We start from the raw sequence: 21,181 nt of genomic DNA, 5'->3' as shown, positions 1-21,181 counted from the left end.
TGTAGGTAGAACACTATTGCATTGATGATTAGTTCCTGAGAGGAAAGATCACATATTAATTGGGAAGATTCCATGTGCAACATACGCACGGTCGCTGTCCACTTCCCTGGTGCTGAAGCCTTAGACCGTTGTTGTTTGGTGGTGCTTATGTTTATAGTAGCCTGACAGATCCTAAAATATATTCGATTAGTTTATACAAATTTTAAAAATGATCCTATTTTGTAGCTTTTGTGAATTCTATTTTTCCTAAAGCACATTGTAAATGCTGTAGTTGTCAATGCTCGGTTTTGCATTAACATCTTAGCTGTCTTGCGCTGTGCGTCATTGATTATTGGTTGACGTTTTGTGTAATACATTTGGATACTGTAGCATCGTTTCTATAGTGCGTTTGCCGTGTTCGGACTCTGAGTGCCGCTGTTGATCAATGATAGTCTCTACAGGTTATTTATCGCTCTGGGTGGCGCAGTGGCCCATCCTATATTCTCTGTTACTGATCGACGCACACAGAGACCTTCTCAAACGGACGGAGAGCTCTTGGTATTAACGTCCTCGGGATTATTTTATTTCGTTTCACTGGGAAATACAGTCGATTATTTTTTGAATCATTTCTGGATGTGCTGATGATCGATATTATACAACCAAAAACAGTAAATATAAGGGTAATCTGTTTTTATTCGTTGGAATGGGTGATTGGTGTACGACAGGACGCAGAGGCGGGTGGCGAGTACTGTTTTACATTCTTTGTCTGAGTGCCCTAGATTCTGTAACTGGGCAGGCACGATATTCCATACCAGAGGAGCAGTCAGAGGGGTCGATCGTTGGAAACATTGGTAGAGATTTGGGTTTGGAGGTGAAGAGACTCGTGTCCGGTAAAGCTCGCATTATACCAAAAGGAGCACGACAATATGTAGATCTGAACCGAGACAAAGGGCTCCTCGTTGTTAAAGAGAGAATCGACCGAGAGGAGCTCTGTGGACAGACTACGCCTTGTAGCTTCAGCTTTGAGCTTATCATAGAAAACCCCATTCAGTTATATCGAGTTACAGTAGAGGTCGGTGACATTAACGATAACACCCCGTCCTTTCCAAAGGATGAAATCAATTTGGAAATCAGCGAAAATGCCGTCTCCGGGGCGCGCTTTTCTCTGGAGAGCGCCGTTGACCCTGACGTTGGTGTTAACAGTATACAGAATTATTCTCTAAGACCGACAGATAATTTCAAATTAGAGGTACACAGCCAAGCCGATGGTGGTAAATATATTGAGATGGTTTTGCAAACCCCCCTAGACAGAGAGGAACTGGAGACTCTGTCTCTGATGCTTATTGCTACTGACGGAGGCGAGCCTCAGAGGACTGGAACTGTCCGCATCCATATTACCGTGCTGGATGCCAATGATAATGCGCCAGTATGTGGTCAACCCGTTTATAAAACAGACGTTAAGGAGAGCTCCCCAAAAGGGACTTTGATAACCACCGTTAGCGCAGACGATGCAGACCAAGGGGTGAATGGAGAGGTCACTTTCTCCATCGCTCATGTTGCTAAAGAGGCGAAGGAGCTGTTTGAGCTTAATGTGGATACAGGGGAAATCAAATTGGTAGGAAACCTGGATTTTGAAAAGACAAAAAACTATCAATTAAACGTGAAAGCGAGGGACCACGGAGGGTTTACGGATACTTGTAAAGTTGTCATTCAAATTATTGATGAGAACGATAATGTCCCCACAATACAACTCATGTCACATTCTAACTCGATTCCCGAGGACTCTCCCCCTGGTACCACTGTAGCTGTTATTAATGTTGAGGACGCAGACTCAGACGGCAACGGTGTCGTTCTTTGCTATATTAACGCAGATATTCCGTTCAAAATAGAGTCATCGTTAACCGATTATTATACAATAGTCACTGATAGCACATTGGATAGAGAAACCGTGTCTGAGTACAACGTCACCATTACAGTTTCAGATGAAGGGACTCCGCCTCTCTCCAGCAATAAGAACATAACTGTTAAAGTATCAGATGTGAATGATAACCCACCCAAGTTTGATCAACCTGTATATAGTAAGTCTATTCAGGAAAACAATTCGCCAGGGTTTTCTATATTCTCAGTGAGAGCGAGTGATGCTGACTGGGGTCAAAATGCCCGCGTCTCCTACTTTCTCTATGATAAACAAGTTAACGGGGTGACTGCTTCCTCGTTCGTCTCAGTAAATTCAGAAAATGGCGCCATCCATGCTGTTAGGTCATTCGATTATGAACAAATCAAGTCGTTTCAATTCAACGTCACTGCCCGTGATGGAGGGTCTCCACCTCTCAGTTCAGTGGTCGCTGTTAGAATATTAGTCCAGGACCAGAATGACAACGCGCCTCAGGTTCTGTATCCAGTCCAGACTAGCAGCTCTCTGGTGGCTGAAATGGTGCCTCGTTCAGCAGATGTGGGATATCTTGTCACTAAAGTGGTGGCTGTTGATGTGGACTCTGGACAGAATGCCTGGCTCTCGTATAAACTGCAGAAAGCGACAGACAGGGCGCTGTTTGAAGTGGGTTTACAGAATGGAGAAATAAGAACTATACGCCAAGTCAATGATAAAGATGCTGCGAAACAAAGGCTCACTGTTGTAGTGGAGGACAACGGGCAGCCCTCTCGTTCAGCTACAGTCAATGTTAACGTGGCGGTGGCGGACAGCTTCCCTGAAGTGCTCTCGGAGTTCACTGACTTTACGCACGACAAGGAGTACAATGACAACCTGACTTTTTACTTAGTCTTGGCTTTGGCTGTAGTCTCATTTCTGTTCATCACATGTTTAGTGGTTATTATATCAGTGAAAATATACAGATGGAGACAGTCTCGCGTCCTCTATCATTCCAGTCTCCCGGTTATTCCGTATTATCCACCGCGTTACGCAGACACCTTGGGGACAGGAACTCTACAGCACGTGTACAATTACGAGGTGTGCAGGACGACTGACTCCAGAAAGAGTGACTGTACGTTCGTCAGACCCTGTAGTAAGAACGTAGTGATAATGGACCCCAGTTCTACAGGGACGATGCAGCGGATGCAGAGTGAACAGAACATCCTGGATGAACCAGACTCTCCACTAGAGGTGAGTTTGTTGTAGCAAAGCCATTGTCTTGCAGTTAAAAAAAAAAATCGTTATTTCAGCTGTTTTGTTCTGGAGACTCGAGGCTCATTTTTCTCATCATCTCTCTTCTTTTTGCTAAATCAAAGGTTATGTATATATTTTTTTCAAACGAAGTCAAATGTTTTTTTTTTGGTCTGCTTTGCTTTTGTGTAGTATGCCTGCTGATTTTCTATACCATAATTTCAGTGTGTAAAAGCTAAGTGTTATAACCAACGGTTTTCCGTTGTCCGGATTTTTTAGCACGACCTCAATGTGTACAGCGTCTGTTTTGTCTTGGTAGCGAGCATAGGACTGTTCCGCTCACTACAGTGTATGCATTGCCTCCTTTTAACTGTTGACTTCTAAACGAGTGTAATTGTATGTGATTTAGGCCTACTTCATGCGTTAAAATGATTAGGCTAAACAGTATACAATTCTCAAACTTTTAGGTTGTAGGTAGAACACTATTGCATTGATGATTAGTTCCTGAGAGGAAAGATCACATATTAATTGGGAAGATTCCATGTGCAACATACGCATGGTCGCTGTCCACTTCCCTGGTGCTAAAGCCTTAGACCGTTGTTGTTTGGTGGTGCTTATGTTTATAGTAGCCTGACAAATCCTAAAATATATTCGATTAGTTTATACACATTTTAAAAATGATCCTATTTTGTAGCTATTGTGAATTCTATTTTTCCTAAAGCACATTGTAAATGCTGTAGTTGTCAATGCTCGGTTTTGCATTGACATCTTAGCTGTCTTGCGCTGTGCGTCATTGATTATTGGTTGACGTTTTGTGTAATACATTTGGATACTGTAGCATCGTTTCTATAGTGCGTTTGCCGTGTTCGGACTCTGAGTGCCGCTGTTGATCAATGATAGTCTCTACAGGTTATTTATCGCTCTGGGTGGCGCAGTGGCCCATCCTATATTCTCTGTTACTGATCGACGCACACAGAGACCTTCTCAAACGGACGGAGAGCTCTTGGTATTAACGTCCTCGCGGATTATTTTATTTCGTTTCACTGGGAAATACAGTCGATTATTTTTTGAATCATTTCTGGATGTGCTGATGATCGATATTATACAAACAAAAACAGTAAATATAAGGGTAATCTGTTTTTATTCGTTGGAATGGGTGATTGGTGTACGACAGGACGCAGAGGCGGGTGGCAAGTACTGTTTTACATTCTTTGTCTGAGTGCCCTAGATTCTGTAACTGGACAGGCACGATATTCCATACCAGAGGAGCAGTCAGAGGGGTCGATCGTTGGAAACATTGGTAGAGATTTGGGTTTGGAGGTGAAGAGACTCGTGTCCGGTAAAGCTCGCATTATACCAAAAGGAGCACGACAGTATGTAGATCTGAACCGAGACAAAGGGCTCCTCGTTGTTAAAGAGAGAATCGACCGAGAGGAGCTCTGCGGACAGACTACGCCTTGTAGCTTCAGCTTTGAGCTTATCATAGAAAACCCCATTCAGTTATATCGAGTTACAGTAGAGGTTCGTGACATTAACGATAACACACCATCCTTTCCCAAGGATGAAATCAAATTGGAAATCAGTGAATCTGCCGTGTCTGGGGCACGATTTTCTATTGAGAGCGCCCTCGACCCTGACGTTGGGGTCAACGGTATACAGAATTATTCACTAAAACCGACAGAACATTTTAAATTAGAGGTACACAGCCAACCAGATGGAGTTAAATACGTCGAGATGATCCTGCAAAACCCGTTAGATAGGGAGAAACAGGAGGCGCTTTCGCTGGTGCTGACTGCGACTGATGGCGGTGAGCCTCAGAGATCTGGCACTGTCCACATCGATATTACTGTCATGGATGTGAATGACAACGCACCAGTTTGTGGCCTGCCCGTTTACAAAGCGAATGTGAATGAGAATTCCCCTGTTGGTACGTTTGTAACTACCGTTAGCGCAGACGATGCAGATCAAGGGGTGAATGGAGAGGTCACTTTCTCCATCGCTCATGTTGCTAAAGAGGCGAAGGAGCTGTTCGAGCTCAACGTGGAAACTGGAGAGATTAAGGTGGTAGGCAGACTGGATTTTGAAAAGACAAAATATTATCAATTAAATGTTTTGGCAAAAGATAGTGGTAGCCTCTCTGATACGTGCAAGGTTGTTATTCAAATTACTGATGAAAATGATAACGTTCCAACAATACAGCTTATGTCATTTTCAAACTCGATTCCTGAGGACTCTCCCCCTGGAACCACAGTAGCTGTTATTAATGTAGAAGATGCAGACTCTGAAATTAACGGTGTTGTCCAGTGCTATATTAACGCAGATTTTCCGTTCAAAATAGAGTCATCGTTAACCGATTATTATACAATAGTCACTGATAGCACATTGGATAGAGAAACCGTGTCTGAGTACAACGTCACCATTACAGTTTCAGATGAAGGGACTCCGCCTCTCTCCAGCAATAAGAACATAACTGTTAAAGTATCAGATGTGAATGATAACCCACCCAAGTTTGATCAACCTGTATATAGTAAGTCTATTCAGGAAAACAATTCGCCAGGGTTTTCTATATTCTCAGTGAGAGCGAGTGATGCTGACTGGGGTCAAAATGCCCGCGTCTCCTACTTTCTCGATGATAAACAAGTTAACGGGGTGACTGCGTCCTCTTTCGTCTCAGTAAATTCAGAAAATGGCGCCATCCATGCTGTTAGGTCATTCGATTATGAACAAATCAAGTCGTTTCAATTCAACGTCACTGCCCGTGATGGAGGGTCTCCACCTCTCAGTTCAGTGGTCGCTGTTAGAATATTAGTCCAGGACCAGAATGACAACGCGCCCCAGGTTCTGTATCCAGTCCAGACTAGCAGCTCTCTGGTGGCTGAAATGGTGCCTCGTTCAGCAGATGTGGGATATCTTGTCACTAAAGTGGTGGCTGTTGATGTGGACTCTGGACAGAATGCCTGGCTCTCGTATAAACTGCAGAAAGCGACAGACAGGGCGCTGTTTGAAGTGGGCTTACAGAATGGAGAAATAAGAACTGTACGCCAAGTCACTGATAAAGATGCTGTGAAACAAAGGCTCACTGTTGTAGTGGAGGACAACGGGCAGCCCTCTCGTTCAGCTACAGTCAATGTTAACGTGGCGGTGGCGGACAGCTTCCCTGAAGTGCTCTCGGAGTTCACTGACTTTACGCACGACAAGGAGTACAATGACAACCTGACTTTTTACTTAGTCTTGGCTTTGGCTGTAGTCTCATTTCTGTTCATCACATGTTTAGTGGTTATTTTATCAGTGAAAATATACAGATGGAGACAGTCTCGCGTTCTCTATCATTCCAGTCTCCCGGTTATTCCGTATTATCCACCGCGTTACGCAGACACTTTGGGGACAGGAACTCTGCAGCACGTGTACAATTACGAGGTGTGCAGGACGACTGACTCCAGAAAGAGTGACTGTAAGTTCGTCAGACCCTGTAGTCAGAACGTACTGATAATGGACCCCAGTTATACAGGGACGATGCAGCGGATGCAGAGTGAAAATAACATCCTGGATGAACCAGACTCTCCACTAGAGGTGAGTTTCTTGGAGTTTAAACAAAGTAGCTCATTTTGTTGCAGTACATCTTTACAATAAGTTTGTTTGTGTAACTTTTTCTCAACTGTTTTACCCTGGATCCTCACTCTTTTTTATCGGTATCTCAGTAGATGGGTTTCTCTCGCTTCTCTATTTTATAGCAGTAAATCAAGGATTACGTTTTGTTTTAGTAACCTATAAAAAGTTTTAGGTTCGTGTTGTATGTGTGCTGTGTTTTTAGAGATGTAGACTATGTAGAGATGTAAAGCGTTAGTGCTTGTGATTTATTTGTAACTCTGTAGTGTTGCAATGTTGCTTCAGCACCACCCTGTGTGGACAGCGACACTTGTGTCTTCATAGCAGCAGAGGGCTGCGTCGCTCACTCACACTGTGTATAATCCCTTCTTCGTACCTCTATCTATTGACCGAATGTCGCTATAGATTTTAGCCTTTACGAAGCATATTACTTTCAGCATGCGTAGGTATTGGTTTGTAATGTTAAGCCATGGTTTGCAAGACTGTTTCATGGAATAATTGTTATGCACGATCCAATCTGAGTTTGATGGGATAGTGGTATTCTTTAGTAGGCTATAAAATTATCATATAATTGTAGTTAGGAACGTTAATTTATTTAGATTGCAGAAAGTGAAGTGTTTAGCTAGTGGTTTGTATATGGATCCGTTTGGAAAGGAAATAATCCTGTACTGTGTTCAATTATTTGCGAATGGTTTTTGATGTAAATATGTTGGACACAGAGGGCCGCTGTTGATCAGTAAAATTATTTCTGTGCAGTGTTGTCAGTCAGTAGAGTCCCCTCCCCTATCACTGCGCTCTGCCAGAGGAGAGGGAGATACTGCGCTTCATATGAGGCGGGGCGAGACAGAGACACCATCGCTCTGATCCATACATGTTACTGATAAATGAAGAGGACACGAAAATAGCCTGTATTGAAATAATACTTTGAATATTCCTCTTCAGTTTGTTGGCGGGATCTGAGAACCCATTATACGGAATATTTGTATTGGATTTCTTCGCTCTTGGCTATGGCATTGGAAGGATTCCTTCAGCCTAAATGTATAAAATGGCGTTTGTGTTGTGGACTGCGGTGGCAAGTACTTATTTTCCTCCTGTATTTCAGTCATATTGTCAGTGGCCAAATCCGCTATTCCATTCCGGAGGAGATGAAGAAAGGTTCTCTTATCGGTAACGTAGCTCAAGACCTGGGGTTAGATTTGAAAAGGCTCAGAGCGGGTCGGGCCCGTATCGTGACCGGAGAAAGCATTCAGTACACAGAGCTGAAGACAGACAAAGGGATTCTAGTCGTGAGTGAGAGAATAGACCGAGAGCAGCTTTGTGGCGACGTCACACCGTGTAGCTTCAACTTCGAAATTATTCTAGAAAATCCAATGGAGCTTCATCGCGTGACTGTAGAAGTATTGGATGTAAATGACCATGCTCCTTCTTTTCCAATACAAGATATACAATTTGAAATCAGTGAATCGGCTAATGTTGGTGCGCGATTTCTGCTAGAGAGTGCAGTGGATCCCGATGTAGGCCTCAACGCCCTTCAGAATTATATTTTAACCCCAAATTATAATTTCATTCTGAAACAACATGCGAATCCGGACGGTAGTAAATATGCTGAGATGGTCCTCCAGAAATCGTTAGACAGGGAGGAGCACCCTCGTCTCTCAGTAAAGCTCTTGGCTGTAGATGGTGGAACCCCGCAGAGATCTAGCACAGTAAATATAGAGATCACTGTCTTAGATGTCAATGACAATGCACCTGTGTTTAACCAGTCACTTTACAGGGCTACTGTGATGGAGGACGCTCCAAAGGGCACTTATATCACAACCGTAAATGCCAGCGATGCAGACAGTGGATCAAATGGACAAATATCGTACTATTTGTCGAAATTGAAAGGGAATACAGTTGACATATTTAACATTGATATGGCGACTGGGACCATTTCTGTTTCCGGTCAGATAGATTATGAGAAAGATAATAAATATGAAATCAGGGTAGAGGCAAAGGATCAGGGTGGTTTAACAGACTCTAGTAAAGTGGTTATTGAGGTTCTAGACGTGAATGACAACGCACCAGTTATAAACGTCATGTCCTTCTCCAGCCTTGTGTCTGAAGATGCTCCTCCTGGCACCACTATTGCTATTATAAATGTTAAAGATGCTGATTCAGAGAGAAACGGACAGATTACATGCTCTATAAATACTAACCTTCCATTTAAAATTCAGTCGTCGTTAAGTAGTTATTATAATTTGATCTCAGACGTAGCTTTAGACAGAGAAACGACACCGGAATACAACATCACCATAACAGCGACAGATTCTGGTTCGCCTCCGCTCTCCAGCACCAGCACATTACACCTTAGAATCTCTGACGTAAATGACAATGCTCCATTGTTTCATCAACGCTCATACTCGACTTACGTCACAGAGAATAACTCTCCTGGAATGTCCATATTTACTGTCAGCGCGCGGGACTCTGACTGGAATCAGAACGCTAGAATCTCGTACCTCTTGGAGGACACGCAGATCAGTGGAACTCCAGTCTCTACTTATATATCTATTAACTCTGAAACTGGAGTTTTACATGCGGTTCGTTCCTTTGATTATGAACAAATTAAACAGCTTACAGTGGTTGTTAAAGCGCAGGATGGAGGCTCTCCTCCTCTCAGTAGCAATGTGACTGTGAAAATAATGATCCAGGACCAGAATGACAACTCGCCTCAGGTTCTGTATCCAGTCCAGACTAGCAGCTCTCTGGTGGCTGAAATGGTGCCTCGTTCAGCAGATGTGGGCTACCTTGTTACTAAAGTGGTGGCTGTTGATATAGACTCTGGACAGAATGCCTGGCTCTCGTATAAACTGCAGAAAGCGACAGACAGGGCGCTGTTTGAAGTGGGTTTACAGAATGGAGAAATAAGAACTCTACGCCATGTCACTGATAAAGATGCTGCGAAACAAAGGCTCACTGTTGTAGTGGAGGACAACGGGCAGCCCTCTCGTTCAGCTACAGTCATTGTTAACGTGGCGGTGGCCGACAGCTTCCCTGAAGTGCTCTCGGAGTTCACTGACTTTACGCACGACAAGGAGTACAATGACAACCTGACTTTTTACTTAGTCTTGGCTTTGGCTGTAGTCTCATTTCTGTTCATCACAAGTTTAGTGGTTATTATATCAGTGAAAATATACAGATGGAGACAGTCTCGCGTCCTCTATCATTCCAGTCTCCCGGTTATTCCGTATTATCCACCGCGTTACGCAGACACTTTGGGGACAGGAACTCTACAGCACGTGTACAATTACGAGGTGTGCAGGACGACTGACTCCAGAAAGAGTGACTGTAAGTTCGTCAGACCCTGTAGTCAGAAGGTACTGATAATGGACCCCAGTTCTACAGGGACGATGCAGCGGATGCAGAGTGAAAATAACATCCTGGATGAAACAGACTCTCCAATAGAGGTGAGTTTAAATAGTACAGTACCTTGTGTCGCAATTCATCTCTCCAACGTGTCCTTTTTAACCAAATTAGCTATTGTGCTCTCCGGCCTTTAGGTTACGTAATGCCCTATCTCTTTGGTCAACATTATAAGCTTAAATAATTTTTGGTTAGTTTTGGCTTTTATAGTTTGCACACTGTCTAAGTTTGTAGAAGGTGACATTGTACTCAGTAAGACTGCATGTGGTAAATTCATTTCAGCATCACTCGAGGTGGACAGCGCCAATTCTGTGGGGGTGAGGATGGGGTCTCTCCGCTCTCTCACACAGTGTGCTATCCCTTGTCCTGCTCGATCAACATTTACTTTGCTGTAGAGTGCCCATAGAATGACTTGGATCCGTGTTGATCGCAAGAAAATAACTCCGCTGTCTCATTGTATTGTTTATTAATGACTTAAGTAGCGGACTCATGGGAATGTTTTTAATGCACGGAATGTTTTTTTTGAGGGGGGGGGGTGACATGTTTCAGTATCTAATCATACTATTTTCCCCGCTGGTCAAAGTATTTTACTACATGAAAGTTGTATTGAAATATGTTGCACCGAGCACGGTGTTTAACTACCTATGTGTAAAACAAGTAGTGCTGTAAAGTATTTCATTATTTCTACACCGTTCTAAAGTGTTCATGTTGTCTGGTGTTTTGGACTCTAAGGGCCGCTGTTGATCAACAAAATCATTTCTGTCCAATGTTGTCAGTCAGTAGAGTCCCATCCCCTATCACTGCGCTTTACTTGAGGACAGGGAGAGACTGCGCTTCATTCGAGGCGGGGCGCGACAGAGAGACATTTGCTCTGATCTATGGATACACGGAGGGGACTTTTGAAATAGGCTGGATTAAAATAAAAAGTCAACAATCACTCTTCTATTTGATCATCGTTTCTGTGGATGCGGTATAAGGAACACTCGTGTCTGGTGTATTATCCGTTGGCTATGGCATTGGAAGGATCCCTTCAACCTAAATGCCTAAGATGGCGTTTGTGCTGTGGACTGCGGTGGCAAATACTGATTTTCCTCCTGTATTTCAGTCAAATTGCCAGTGGCCAAATCCGCTATTCCATTCAGGAGGAGATGAAGAAAGGTTCTCTTATCGGTAACGTAGCTCAAGACCTGGGGTTAGATCTGAACAGGCTCCGAGCGGGCCGTGCCCGTATCGTGACGGGAGAAAGCATTCAGTACACAGAGCTGAAGACAGACAAAGGGATTCTAGTCGTGAGTGAGAGAATAGACCGAGAGCAGCTTTGTGGTGACGTCACACCATGTAGCTTCAACTTCGAAATTATACTGGAAACGCCAATGGAGCTACACCGCGTGACTGTGGAAATTTTGGATGTAAATGATCATGCCCCTATTTTTCCGAATAATAACATCAAATTTGAAATCAGTGAATCCGCCACTCTGGGATCTCGTTTTGTGTTGGAGAGTGCTGAGGATCATGACGTAGGAGTTAACGGTCTACAGAATTATGTTTTAACCACGAATGACAATTTTATTCTGAAACAGCATGCGAATCCTGATGGTAGAAGGTTTGCCGAAATGATTTTACAGAAACCGTTAGATAGAGAGGAGCATCCTCGTCTCTCTCTAAAGCTAATCGCTGAAGACGGTGGAAATCCGCAGAGATCTGGCACAGTAAATATAGAGATCACTGTCCTAGATGTCAATGACAATGCGCCTGTGTTTAACCAGTCAGTGTACAGGGCTACTGTGATGGAAAACGCACAGAAAGGCACCTTTATCACAACCTTAAATGCCAGCGATGCAGACAGTGGTTCGAATGGGTTAGTTACTTATTCATTTTCTAACTTAAAAGGGAACTTAGCAGATATATTTGAAATTGACAGGACAACTGGCAAAATATCTGTAGCTGGACAAATGGATTTTGAAAAAGACAAGAAATATGAAATTAGAGTTGAGGCTAAAGACCAAGGTGGTTTAACAGACCTCGGTAAAGTTGTCATAGAAATAGTTGACCTGAATGACAACGCGCCTGTTATAAACGTCGTGTCTTTCTCCAGCCCTGTGTCTGAAGATGCTCCTTGGGGAACAACCATTGCGATAATCAATGTCAAAGACGTCGATTCTGAGAGGAATGGTCAGGTTACATGCTCTATAGATACGAACCTCCCATTTAACATCAAATTATCTACGACAAATTATTACGATTTGATCACTGATTTAACTTTTGACCGGGAAACGACACCAGAATACAACATCACCATAACAGCGACAGATTCTGGTTCGCCTCCGCTCTCCAGCACCAGGACATTACACCTTAGAATATCTGACGTAAATGACAATGCTCCATTGTTTCATCAGGGCTCATACTCGACCTACGTCACAGAGAATAACTCTCCTGGAATGTCCATATTTACTGTCAGCGCGCGGGACTCTGACTGGAATCAGAACGCTAGAATCTCGTACCTCTTGGAGGACACGCAGATCAGTGGAACTCCAGTCTCTACTTATATATCTATTAACTCTGAAACTGGAGTTTTACATGCGGTTCGTTCCTTTGATTATGAACAAATTAAAGAGTTTACATGTGTGGCTAAGGCGCAAGACGGAGGCTCTCCTCCCCTCAGTAGTAATGTGAGTGTCAACATCTTCATACAAGATCAGAACGACAACGCGCCTCAGGTTCTGTATCCAGTCCAGACTAGCAGCTCTCTGGTGGCTGAAATGGTGCCTCGTTCAGCAGATGTGGGCTATCTTGTCACTAAAGTGGTGGCTGTTGATGTGGACTCTGGACAGAATGCCTGGCTCTCGTATAAACTGCAGAAAGCGACAGACAGGGCGCTGTTTGAAGTGGGTTTACAGAATGGAGAAATAAGAACTATACGCCAAGTCAATGATAAAGATGCTGTGAAACAAAGGCTCACTGTTGTAGTGGAGGACAACGGGCAGCCCTCTCGTTCAGCTACAGTCAATGTTAACGTGGCGGTGGCGGACAGCTTCCCTGAAGTGCTCTCGGAGTTCACTGACTTTACGCACGACAAGGAGTACAATGACAACCTGACTTTTTACTTAGTCTTGGCTTTGGCTGTAGTCTCATTTCTGTTCATCACATGTTTAGTGGTTATTATATCAGTGAAAATATACAGATGGAGACAGTCTCGCGTCCTCTATCATTCCAATCTCCCGGTTATTCCGTATTATCCACCGCGTTACGCAGACACCTTGGGGACAGGAACTCTACAGCACGTGTACAATTACGAGGTGTGCAGGACGACTGACTCCAGAAAGAGTGACTGTAAGTTCGTCAGACCCTGTAGTCAGAACGTACTGATAATGGACCCCAGTTGTACAGGGACGATGCAGCGGATGCAGAGTGAACAGAACATCCTGGATGAACCAGACTCTCCACTAGAGGTGAGTGTGTTGGAGTTTAAACAGTATGGCTCATTGGGTTGGAATATATATTTTCAATACTTTAAAAAAAGTGTCCTTTGTAACCATTTGACCTATTGTGGCTACTTAATATTTCTGCAGTTAACAGTATTCATTCAAACCAGCTGTTAAGTATTGTTGTGGTTAGATTGGGCTTTTATAGAATTCCATTGCCACTTGAGTTTTTATTCTGTGGTTTCGACGTTAGCACACTAATAGCTACAATAGAAGCGATGACTTGTCTATTGGTTAGTTTGGGCTTTTATAGTATACCTACCGATTTGTTTTCATCACAATAGCAGCAATATGGGCCGTGTGGCCATCTCTGTGGACAGCGCCACTTCTGTCCTGATAGAATCATAGGTCTGCTCTCCCTTGTTCCAACGGCAGTGTTATGACAAAGAGTCGTTATGGAGTCCCTTGAGCAGTGTTAACTGCTTGTCAATAACAACCCACTTTCGTATGGAATATGTTGTTCAATAATGCTTTGGATGGCGGATCCACGGAAATGTTTTTAGGCACGTTCGAATCCATTGCTAAGAGGATGGTGTAGCATGATTTAGTGTCAAATTATTGCGGTTTGCCTTACTGGTCCAAGTATTATAGTCATTTAACGTTTCATTTATTTAGATTTCACCTAGCACTGTGTTCAACTAGCTATTTGCAATATTTCGAGAACAAATTAGTGCTGTAAATTGTTTAATATTTTCTACGTTTTTACAGATTCAAATATAATGTGTGTTCATTTTTTGGACTCTGAGAGCCGCTGTTGATCAGTGAAATAATTTCTGTCCAGTGTTGTCAGTCTGAAGAGTTCCCTCCCCTATCACTGCGCTCTGCCAGAGGAGAGGGAGAGACTCTGCGCTTCATATGAGGTGGGGTGCGACAGAGAGACACTCGCTCTGGTCTTTATAGATATCGAAAGAAGACGGTGAAAATAGCCTGGATTTAAATCATAAGTAAAATATCGCTCTTCTATTTGTTGGGGATAAAAGGAATATTTCCGTTGGATCTATTATTTGTTGGCTATGGCATTGGGAGGATTCCTTCAACCTAAATACTTAAGATGGCGTTTGTGTTGTGGACTGCTGTGGCAAGTACTTATTTTCCTCCTGTATTTCAGTCATATTGTCAGTGGCCAAATCCGCTATTCCATTCCGGAGGAGATGAAGAAAGGTTCTCTTATCGGTAACGTAGCTCAAGACCTTGGGTTAGATTTGAAAAGGCTCAGAGCGGGTCGGGCCCGTATCGTGACCGGAGAAAGCATTCAGTACACAGAGCTGAAGACAGACAAAGGGGTCCTAGTCGTGAGTGAGAGAATAGACCGAGAGCAGCTTTGTGGCGACGTCACACCGTGTAGCTTCAGCTTCGAAATTATTCTAGAAAATCCAATGGAGCTTCATCACGTTACAATAGAAATCCTGGACATTAACGACAATTCTCCAATATTTAAGAAAAATAATATACATTTAGAAATCAGTGAATCCGCTGTTATTGGTGCGCGTTTTGCGTTAGCCAGTGCAGAGGACTCTGATGTAGGATCTAATGGCCTACAGGAGTATGTTTTAAGTTCAAACGATAATTTCATTCTAAAACAACATCCAAATGCCGATGGAAGAAAATATGCTGAGATGGTCCTCCAGCAACCGTTAGATAGAGAAAAGCATCCTCGTCTCTCTTTAAAGCTAATCGCTGTAGACGGTGGAAATCCGCAGAGATCTGGCACAGTAAATATAGATATCACTGTCCTAGATGCCAATGACAATGCGCCTGTGTTTAACCAGTCATTGTACATGGCTACTGTGATGGAAAACGCACCGAAAGGCACATATATTACCATCGTAAATGCCAGTGATGCAGACAGCGGGACGAATAGTTTTATTGTATACTCTATTTCAGACATGAATGGTGGTCTTGCTGATGTGTTGACTATCAATGAAACCACAGGCAGAATATCCGTTTCAGGGTTGATTGATTACGAAAAAGAGAAAAGGTTTGAACTGAGAATTGAAGCAAAGGACCATGGAGGCTTAACGGATTCGAGTAAAGTTATTGTTGAGGTCATTGACAAAAACGATAATGAGCCTGTTATAAGCGTCATGTCATTCACGAGTCCGATTTCTGAAGACTCTCCTCCGGGTACAACCATCGGTATCATCAACGTTAAAGACCTTGATTCAGGTGAAAACGGACATGTGAGCTGTAGCCTAGACCAAAACATCCCCTTTAAGATAAAATCTAATTTAAGAAATTACTACACCTTGGTAACCGATGCTGTTTTAGACCGCGAGAGCGTGTCAGAACATAACATAACTGTAGTCGCCACGGACGCAGGGTCGCCTCCTCTCTCAAGTAAGAGAACATTTCACCTGAAGGTCTCAGATATCAACGACAATGCCCCAGTGTTTCCACGGGGTGTGTACAACTCTTATATCGCAGAGAATAACTCTCCAGGAGTCTCTATATTTACTGTTAGAGCTGAAGACACCGACTCCAATCAAAATTCCCGTATTTACTACATTCTGGAGGATACTGACGTCAACGGGACTCCTGTGGCTGCTTATGTTTCGGTAAATGCAGAGAGTGGGGTTATACACGCGGTACGCTCCTATGATTACGAACAAATCAAAGAGCTTACACTCGTGGTTATGGCGCAAGACGGAGGCTCTCCTCCTCTCAGTAGCAATGTGACTGTGAAATTAATGATCCAGGACCAGAATGACAACTCGCCTCAGGTTCTGTATCCAGTCCAGACTAGCAGCTCTCTGGTGGCTGAAATGGTGCCTCGTTCAGCAGATGTGGGCTATCTTGTCACTAAAGTGGTGGCTGTTGATGTGGACTCTGGACAGAATGCCTGGCTCTCGTATAAACTGCAGAAAGCGACGGACAGGGCGCTGTTTGAAGTGGGTTTACAGAATGGAGAAATAAGAACTATACGCCAAGTCACGGATAAAGATGCTGTGAAACAAAGGCTCACTGTTGTAGTGGAGGACAACGGGCAGCCCTCTCGTTCAGCTACAGTCAATGTTAACGTGGCGGTGGCGGACAGCTTCCCTGAAGTGCTCTCGGAGTTCACTGACTTTACGCACGACAAGGAGTACAATGACAACCTGACTTTTTACTTAGTCTTGGCTTTGGCTGTAGTCTCATTTCTGTTCATCACATGTTTAGTGGTTATTATATCAGTGAAAATATACAGATGGAGACAGTCTCGCGTCCTCTATCATTCCAGTCTCCCGGTTATTCCGTATTATCCACCGCGTTACGCAGACACTTTGGGGACAGGAACTCTACAGCACGTGTACAATTACGAGGTGTGCAGTACGACTGACTCCAGAAAGAGTGACTGTAAATTCGTCAGACCCTGTAGTCAGAACGTAGTGATAATGGACCCCAGTTCTACAGGGACGATGCAGCGGATGCAGAGTGAACAGAACATCCTGGATGAACCAGACTCGCCACTAGAGGTGAGTTTATTGGATCTTACATTATATTGCTCAGTTGGTTGAAATACTGCTCTTATTAATACATACTTCGTCCTTTGTTTTTGATATAGTGTGTAAAGGTTTATGGACTCAGTATTTCTCTAGTCAACAGCATAGTTAAATCAGCAGTTACATATTTTTGTGGTTAGCTTTGGCTTTTATATTGTCAGCTGAGATTTCAGATTGAGGTTTTGACGTTAACATATTACGTTCTACTATAGTGGAAATTACTCCACGTTTTTCGGATTTTTACATTTTTTTATAGCATGCCTGCTGAGTTGTTTTTAATCTAAGTGCTACAATAGAAACGAGGTAGTGTGGTAAGGATATTTCAGCACCACTGTGTGGACAGCGTTACTTATGTCATGATAGAAGCAGAGTTCCGCTTCGCTCTCTCATATACTGCTCCCTTGTGCCAACCGTTCTGCTTCGCTCTCATACTGCTTGCTCCCTTGTGCCAACCGTTCTGCTTCGCTCTCTCAAACTGTTCCCTTGTGCCAACCGTTGTGGTTTGATAAAGTGACTATGAAATGACTAAATAGTCACTTAACCAGTGTTGACTGCTTGTCATATGCCAAATATAGCTCAACATACTTTTTTCACTCTGTGGTTCAATAATGGGTTGGAAGGCGGATCCATGGAAATGTTTTTACACGTGTTCCATATTGTGGCTGAGAGGATAGTGTGGCATGCTTTAGTATCATATTGTTGCTATTTGGCTTGTCATTGTATTACAGTGACTGAATTTATTGAGATTGCACCAAGCACCGTTTTAACTAGCTATTTGAAAAATGTTGGAAGGAAAGTAGTGCTGTGAAGTGATTAATCATTTCTACGGTTTTTATCAATTCAACTATAATCTGGTGTTCGTGTTTTGGACCCTAAGGGCCGCTGTTGATCAGTGAAATAATTTATATCCAGTGTTGCCAGTCAGTAGACTCCCCTCCCCTATTACTGCGCTCTGCCAGAGGAGAGGGAGAGACTCTTTTGCTCTTAATAGCAGGCGGGGCGCGAGAGAGAGACACTCGCTCAAACGGATACGTGAAGGAGACAGTTAAAATTAATAGACTCTATTAAAATAACAGCTCCACTATAAGTTTCCTCTTCGCTTGTCGTCTCTGAGGATAAGGTCTAAGGAATATTCGTGTTGGATTTGATTCTTTGTTGGCTATGTCATCTGAAGGACTCCTTCAACCTAAATGTATAAAATGGCGTTTGTGCTGTGGACAACTGTGGCAAGTACTGATTTTCCTCCTGTATTTCAGTCATATTGTCAGTGGCCAAATCCGCTATTCCATTCCGGAGGAGATGAAGAAAGGTTCTCTTATCGGTAACGTAGCTCAAGACATGGGGTTAGATTTGAAAAGGCTCAGAGCGGGTCGGGCCCGTATCGTGACCGGAGAAAGCATTCAGTACACAGAGCTGAAGACAGACAAAGGGATTCTAGTCGTGAGTGAGAGAATAGACCGAGAGCAGCTTTGTGGCGATGTGACGCCGTGTAGTTTCAGATTCGAAATCCTTCTAGAAAACCCTATCGAACTACGTCGTATTACTGTGGAGATTCTGGATATAAATGACCATGCCCCTGATTTTCCAAAGAAAGATATTACATTTGAAATTAGCGAGTCTGCTACCTTGGGCTCTCGTTTTACGTTGGCGAGTGCAGAAGATCCTGACGTAGGGCTCAACGCCCTGCAGAGTTATGATTTAACTCCCAATGATAATTTCATTCTAAAGCAACATACGAATCCAGACGGCAGTAAATATGCTGAGATGGTCCTCCAGAAACCGTTAGATAGAGAGGAGCATCCTCGTCTCTCGTTAAAGCTAATCGCTGTAGACGGTGGAAATCCGCAGAGATCTGGCACAGTAAATATAGATATAACTGTCCTAGATGCCAATGACAATGCGCCTGTGTTTAACCAGTCAGTGTACAGGGCTACTGTGATGGAAAACGCACTGCAAGGCACATATATTGCCACCGTAAATGCCAGCGATGCAGATAACGGATCAAACGGCGTCGTCTCCTATTCCTTCTCCAACCTCAAAAAACATTTAGCTGACATTTTCAACATAGACGAAACAACAGGCACAATATCAGTTGCGGGGGAAATAGATTACGAGAAAGATACAAAATACGAGGTTAGAGTTGAGGCTAAAGACGAAGGAGGTTTAACAGACACCAGTAAAGTTGTCATTGAAATAATTGACAAAAATGACAATGCGCCTGTTATAAACGTCATGTCTTTTTCCAGCCCTGTGTCTGAAGATGCTCCTACTGGTACCACGATCGCTATTATAAATGTGAAAGACGCTGATTCAGAGAGAAACGGACAGATCACCTGCTCTTTAACTACTAACCTCCCGTTTAAGATCCAATCTTCGTTAAGTAGTTATTATACTTTGATCTCAGATGGAGCGCTTGACAGAGAAACGACACCGGAATACAACATCACCATAACAGCGACAGATTCTGGTTCGCCTCCACTCTCCAGCACGAGGACATTACACCTTAGAATCTCTGACGTAAATGACAATACTCCATTGTTTCATCAGGGCTCATACTCGACTTACGTCACAGAGAATAACTCTCCTGGAATGTCCATATTTACTGTCAGTGCGCGGGACTCTGACTGGAATCAGAACGCTAGAATCTCGTACCTCTTGGAGGACACGCAGATCAGTGGAACTCCAGTCTCTACTTATATATCTATTAACTCTGAAACTGGAGTTTTACATGCGGTTCGTTCCTTTGATTATGAACAAATTAAACAGCTTACAGTGGTTGTTAAAGCGCAGGATGGAGGCTCTCCTCCTCTCAGTAGCAATGTGACTGTGAAAATAATGATCCAGGACCAGAATGACAACACGCCTCAGGTTCTGTACCCAGTCCAGACTAGCAGCTCTCTGGTGGCTGAAATGGTGCCTCGTTCAGCAGATGTGGGCTACCTTGTTACTAAAGTGGTGGCTGTTGATATAGACTCTGGACAGAATGCCTGGCTCTCGTATAAACTGCAGAAAGCGACAGACAGGGCGCTGTTTGAAGTGGGTTTACAGAATGGAGAAATAAGAACTATACGCCAAGTCAATGATAAAGATGCTGTGAAACAAAGGCTCACTGTTGTAGTGGAGGACAACGGGCAGCCATCTCGTTCAGCTACAGTCAATGTTAACGTGGCGGTGGCGGACAGCTTCCCTGAAGTGCTCTCGGAGTTCACTGACTTTACGCACGACAAGGAGTACAATGACAACCTGACTTTTTACTTAGTCTTGGCTTTGGCTGTAGTCTCATTTCTGTTCATCACATGTTTAGTGGTTATTATATCAGTGAAAATATACAGATGGAGACAGTCTCGCGTCCTCTATCATTCCAATCTCCCGGTTATTCCGTATTATCCACCGCGTTACGCAGACACTTTGGGGACAGGAACTCTGCAGCACGTGTACAATTACGAGGTGTGCAGGACGACTGACTCCAGAAAGAGTGACTGTAAGTTCGTCAGACCCTCTAGTCAGAACGTACTGATAATGGACCCCAGTTCTACAGGGACGATGCAGCGGATGCAGAGTGAACAGAACATCCTGGATGAACTAGACTCTCCACTAGAGGTGAGTTTAGCTGATGTTGAATAATATACAACATCTTGATGGAATGCATCTCTAAAATGTGCACTTTATTCAGTATATACGGTGAACTTTATGGGGCCAAGTTATCTTCTACGGTTTTATTAAAGCTTTGACAATCATAGTAGGCCTGCTGAGTTTGTAGAATGTTATTTAGAATGTATGTGACGAAGCGCTACAATCGTTACGCAACTTCAGAACCACTCTGTGTGGACAGCACAACTTGTGTCAGTCAGCAGCAGAGGTTTGCTCCGCTCTCTCACACAAAGTATCCATTGTTGAACTGCTGTGTATTGATGAAAAGTTTCTATAGAGTTTCAGCCTTGTGTAGCCCATGCAATCGGAACAAAATAACTCTCTAGAAAGGTATTTGACTGTATTTTCAGTCATGGTTTGGACTGCGGACACATGGCCATGTTTTTACGCACGATCCATTCTATGACTGAGAGGATAGGACATGTTTTAGTAACTTATGATTACTATGCTCCCTGCTGATC

The 21,181-nt window shown here is 43.4% G+C and overlaps 4 protein-coding genes across 13 annotated transcripts in view; all 4 read left to right on the top strand.

Annotated features, from left to right (window-relative positions):
• The window catches only part of LOC124011172 (protocadherin gamma-C5-like), a 217,742-nt gene that overhangs the window by 97,521 nt on the left and 99,040 nt on the right, over window positions 1–21,181 (top strand). For 2 of the 10 annotated variants that reach the window (XM_046324254.1, XM_046324253.1), the window contains exon 1: window positions 10,960–13,557. The exons of 6 other annotated variants lie outside the window; for them this stretch is intronic. In XM_046324254.1, coding sequence (XP_046180210.1) covers window positions 11,074–13,557 — 2,484 coding nt within the window. In that variant the 5' untranslated portion in view covers window positions 10,960–11,073. Of the gene's footprint in view, window positions 1–10,959; window positions 13,558–14,444; window positions 17,043–18,109; window positions 20,670–21,181 lie in introns of those variants that run through there. 2 more of the 10 variants (XM_046324260.1, XM_046324259.1) reach the window with 2 other exon arrangements.
• Window positions 497–3,115, top strand: LOC124011542 (protocadherin beta-16-like). The gene has a single exon (XM_046325002.1). The coding sequence runs from the start codon at window positions 683–685 to the stop codon at window positions 3,113–3,115; it is 2,433 nt and encodes an 810-aa protein (XP_046180958.1). The 5' UTR covers window positions 497–682.
• LOC124011541 (protocadherin beta-16-like) lies at window positions 4,164–7,068 on the top strand. Its single transcript, XM_046325001.1, has 2 exons — window positions 4,164–6,670; window positions 6,973–7,068. The coding sequence occupies exons 1-2, from the start codon at window positions 4,253–4,255 to the stop codon at window positions 7,066–7,068; spliced, it is 2,514 nt and encodes an 837-aa protein (XP_046180957.1). The 5' UTR covers window positions 4,164–4,252.
• On the top strand, window positions 7,580–10,852 carry LOC124011540 (protocadherin beta-16-like). Its single transcript, XM_046324999.1, has 3 exons — window positions 7,580–8,089; window positions 9,377–10,152; window positions 10,841–10,852. The coding sequence occupies exons 1-3, from the start codon at window positions 7,714–7,716 to the stop codon at window positions 10,850–10,852; spliced, it is 1,164 nt and encodes a 387-aa protein (XP_046180955.1). The 5' UTR covers window positions 7,580–7,713.

Source organism: Oncorhynchus gorbuscha, linkage group LG23 (genome assembly GCF_021184085.1).
Source record: "Oncorhynchus gorbuscha isolate QuinsamMale2020 ecotype Even-year linkage group LG23, OgorEven_v1.0, whole genome shotgun sequence".
In the NCBI taxonomy this organism is placed as follows: domain Eukaryota; kingdom Metazoa; phylum Chordata; class Actinopteri; order Salmoniformes; family Salmonidae; genus Oncorhynchus; species Oncorhynchus gorbuscha.
The sequence above is the reverse complement of the archived record's forward strand: the minus strand, read 5'-3'. Positions and strand labels throughout refer to the sequence as shown.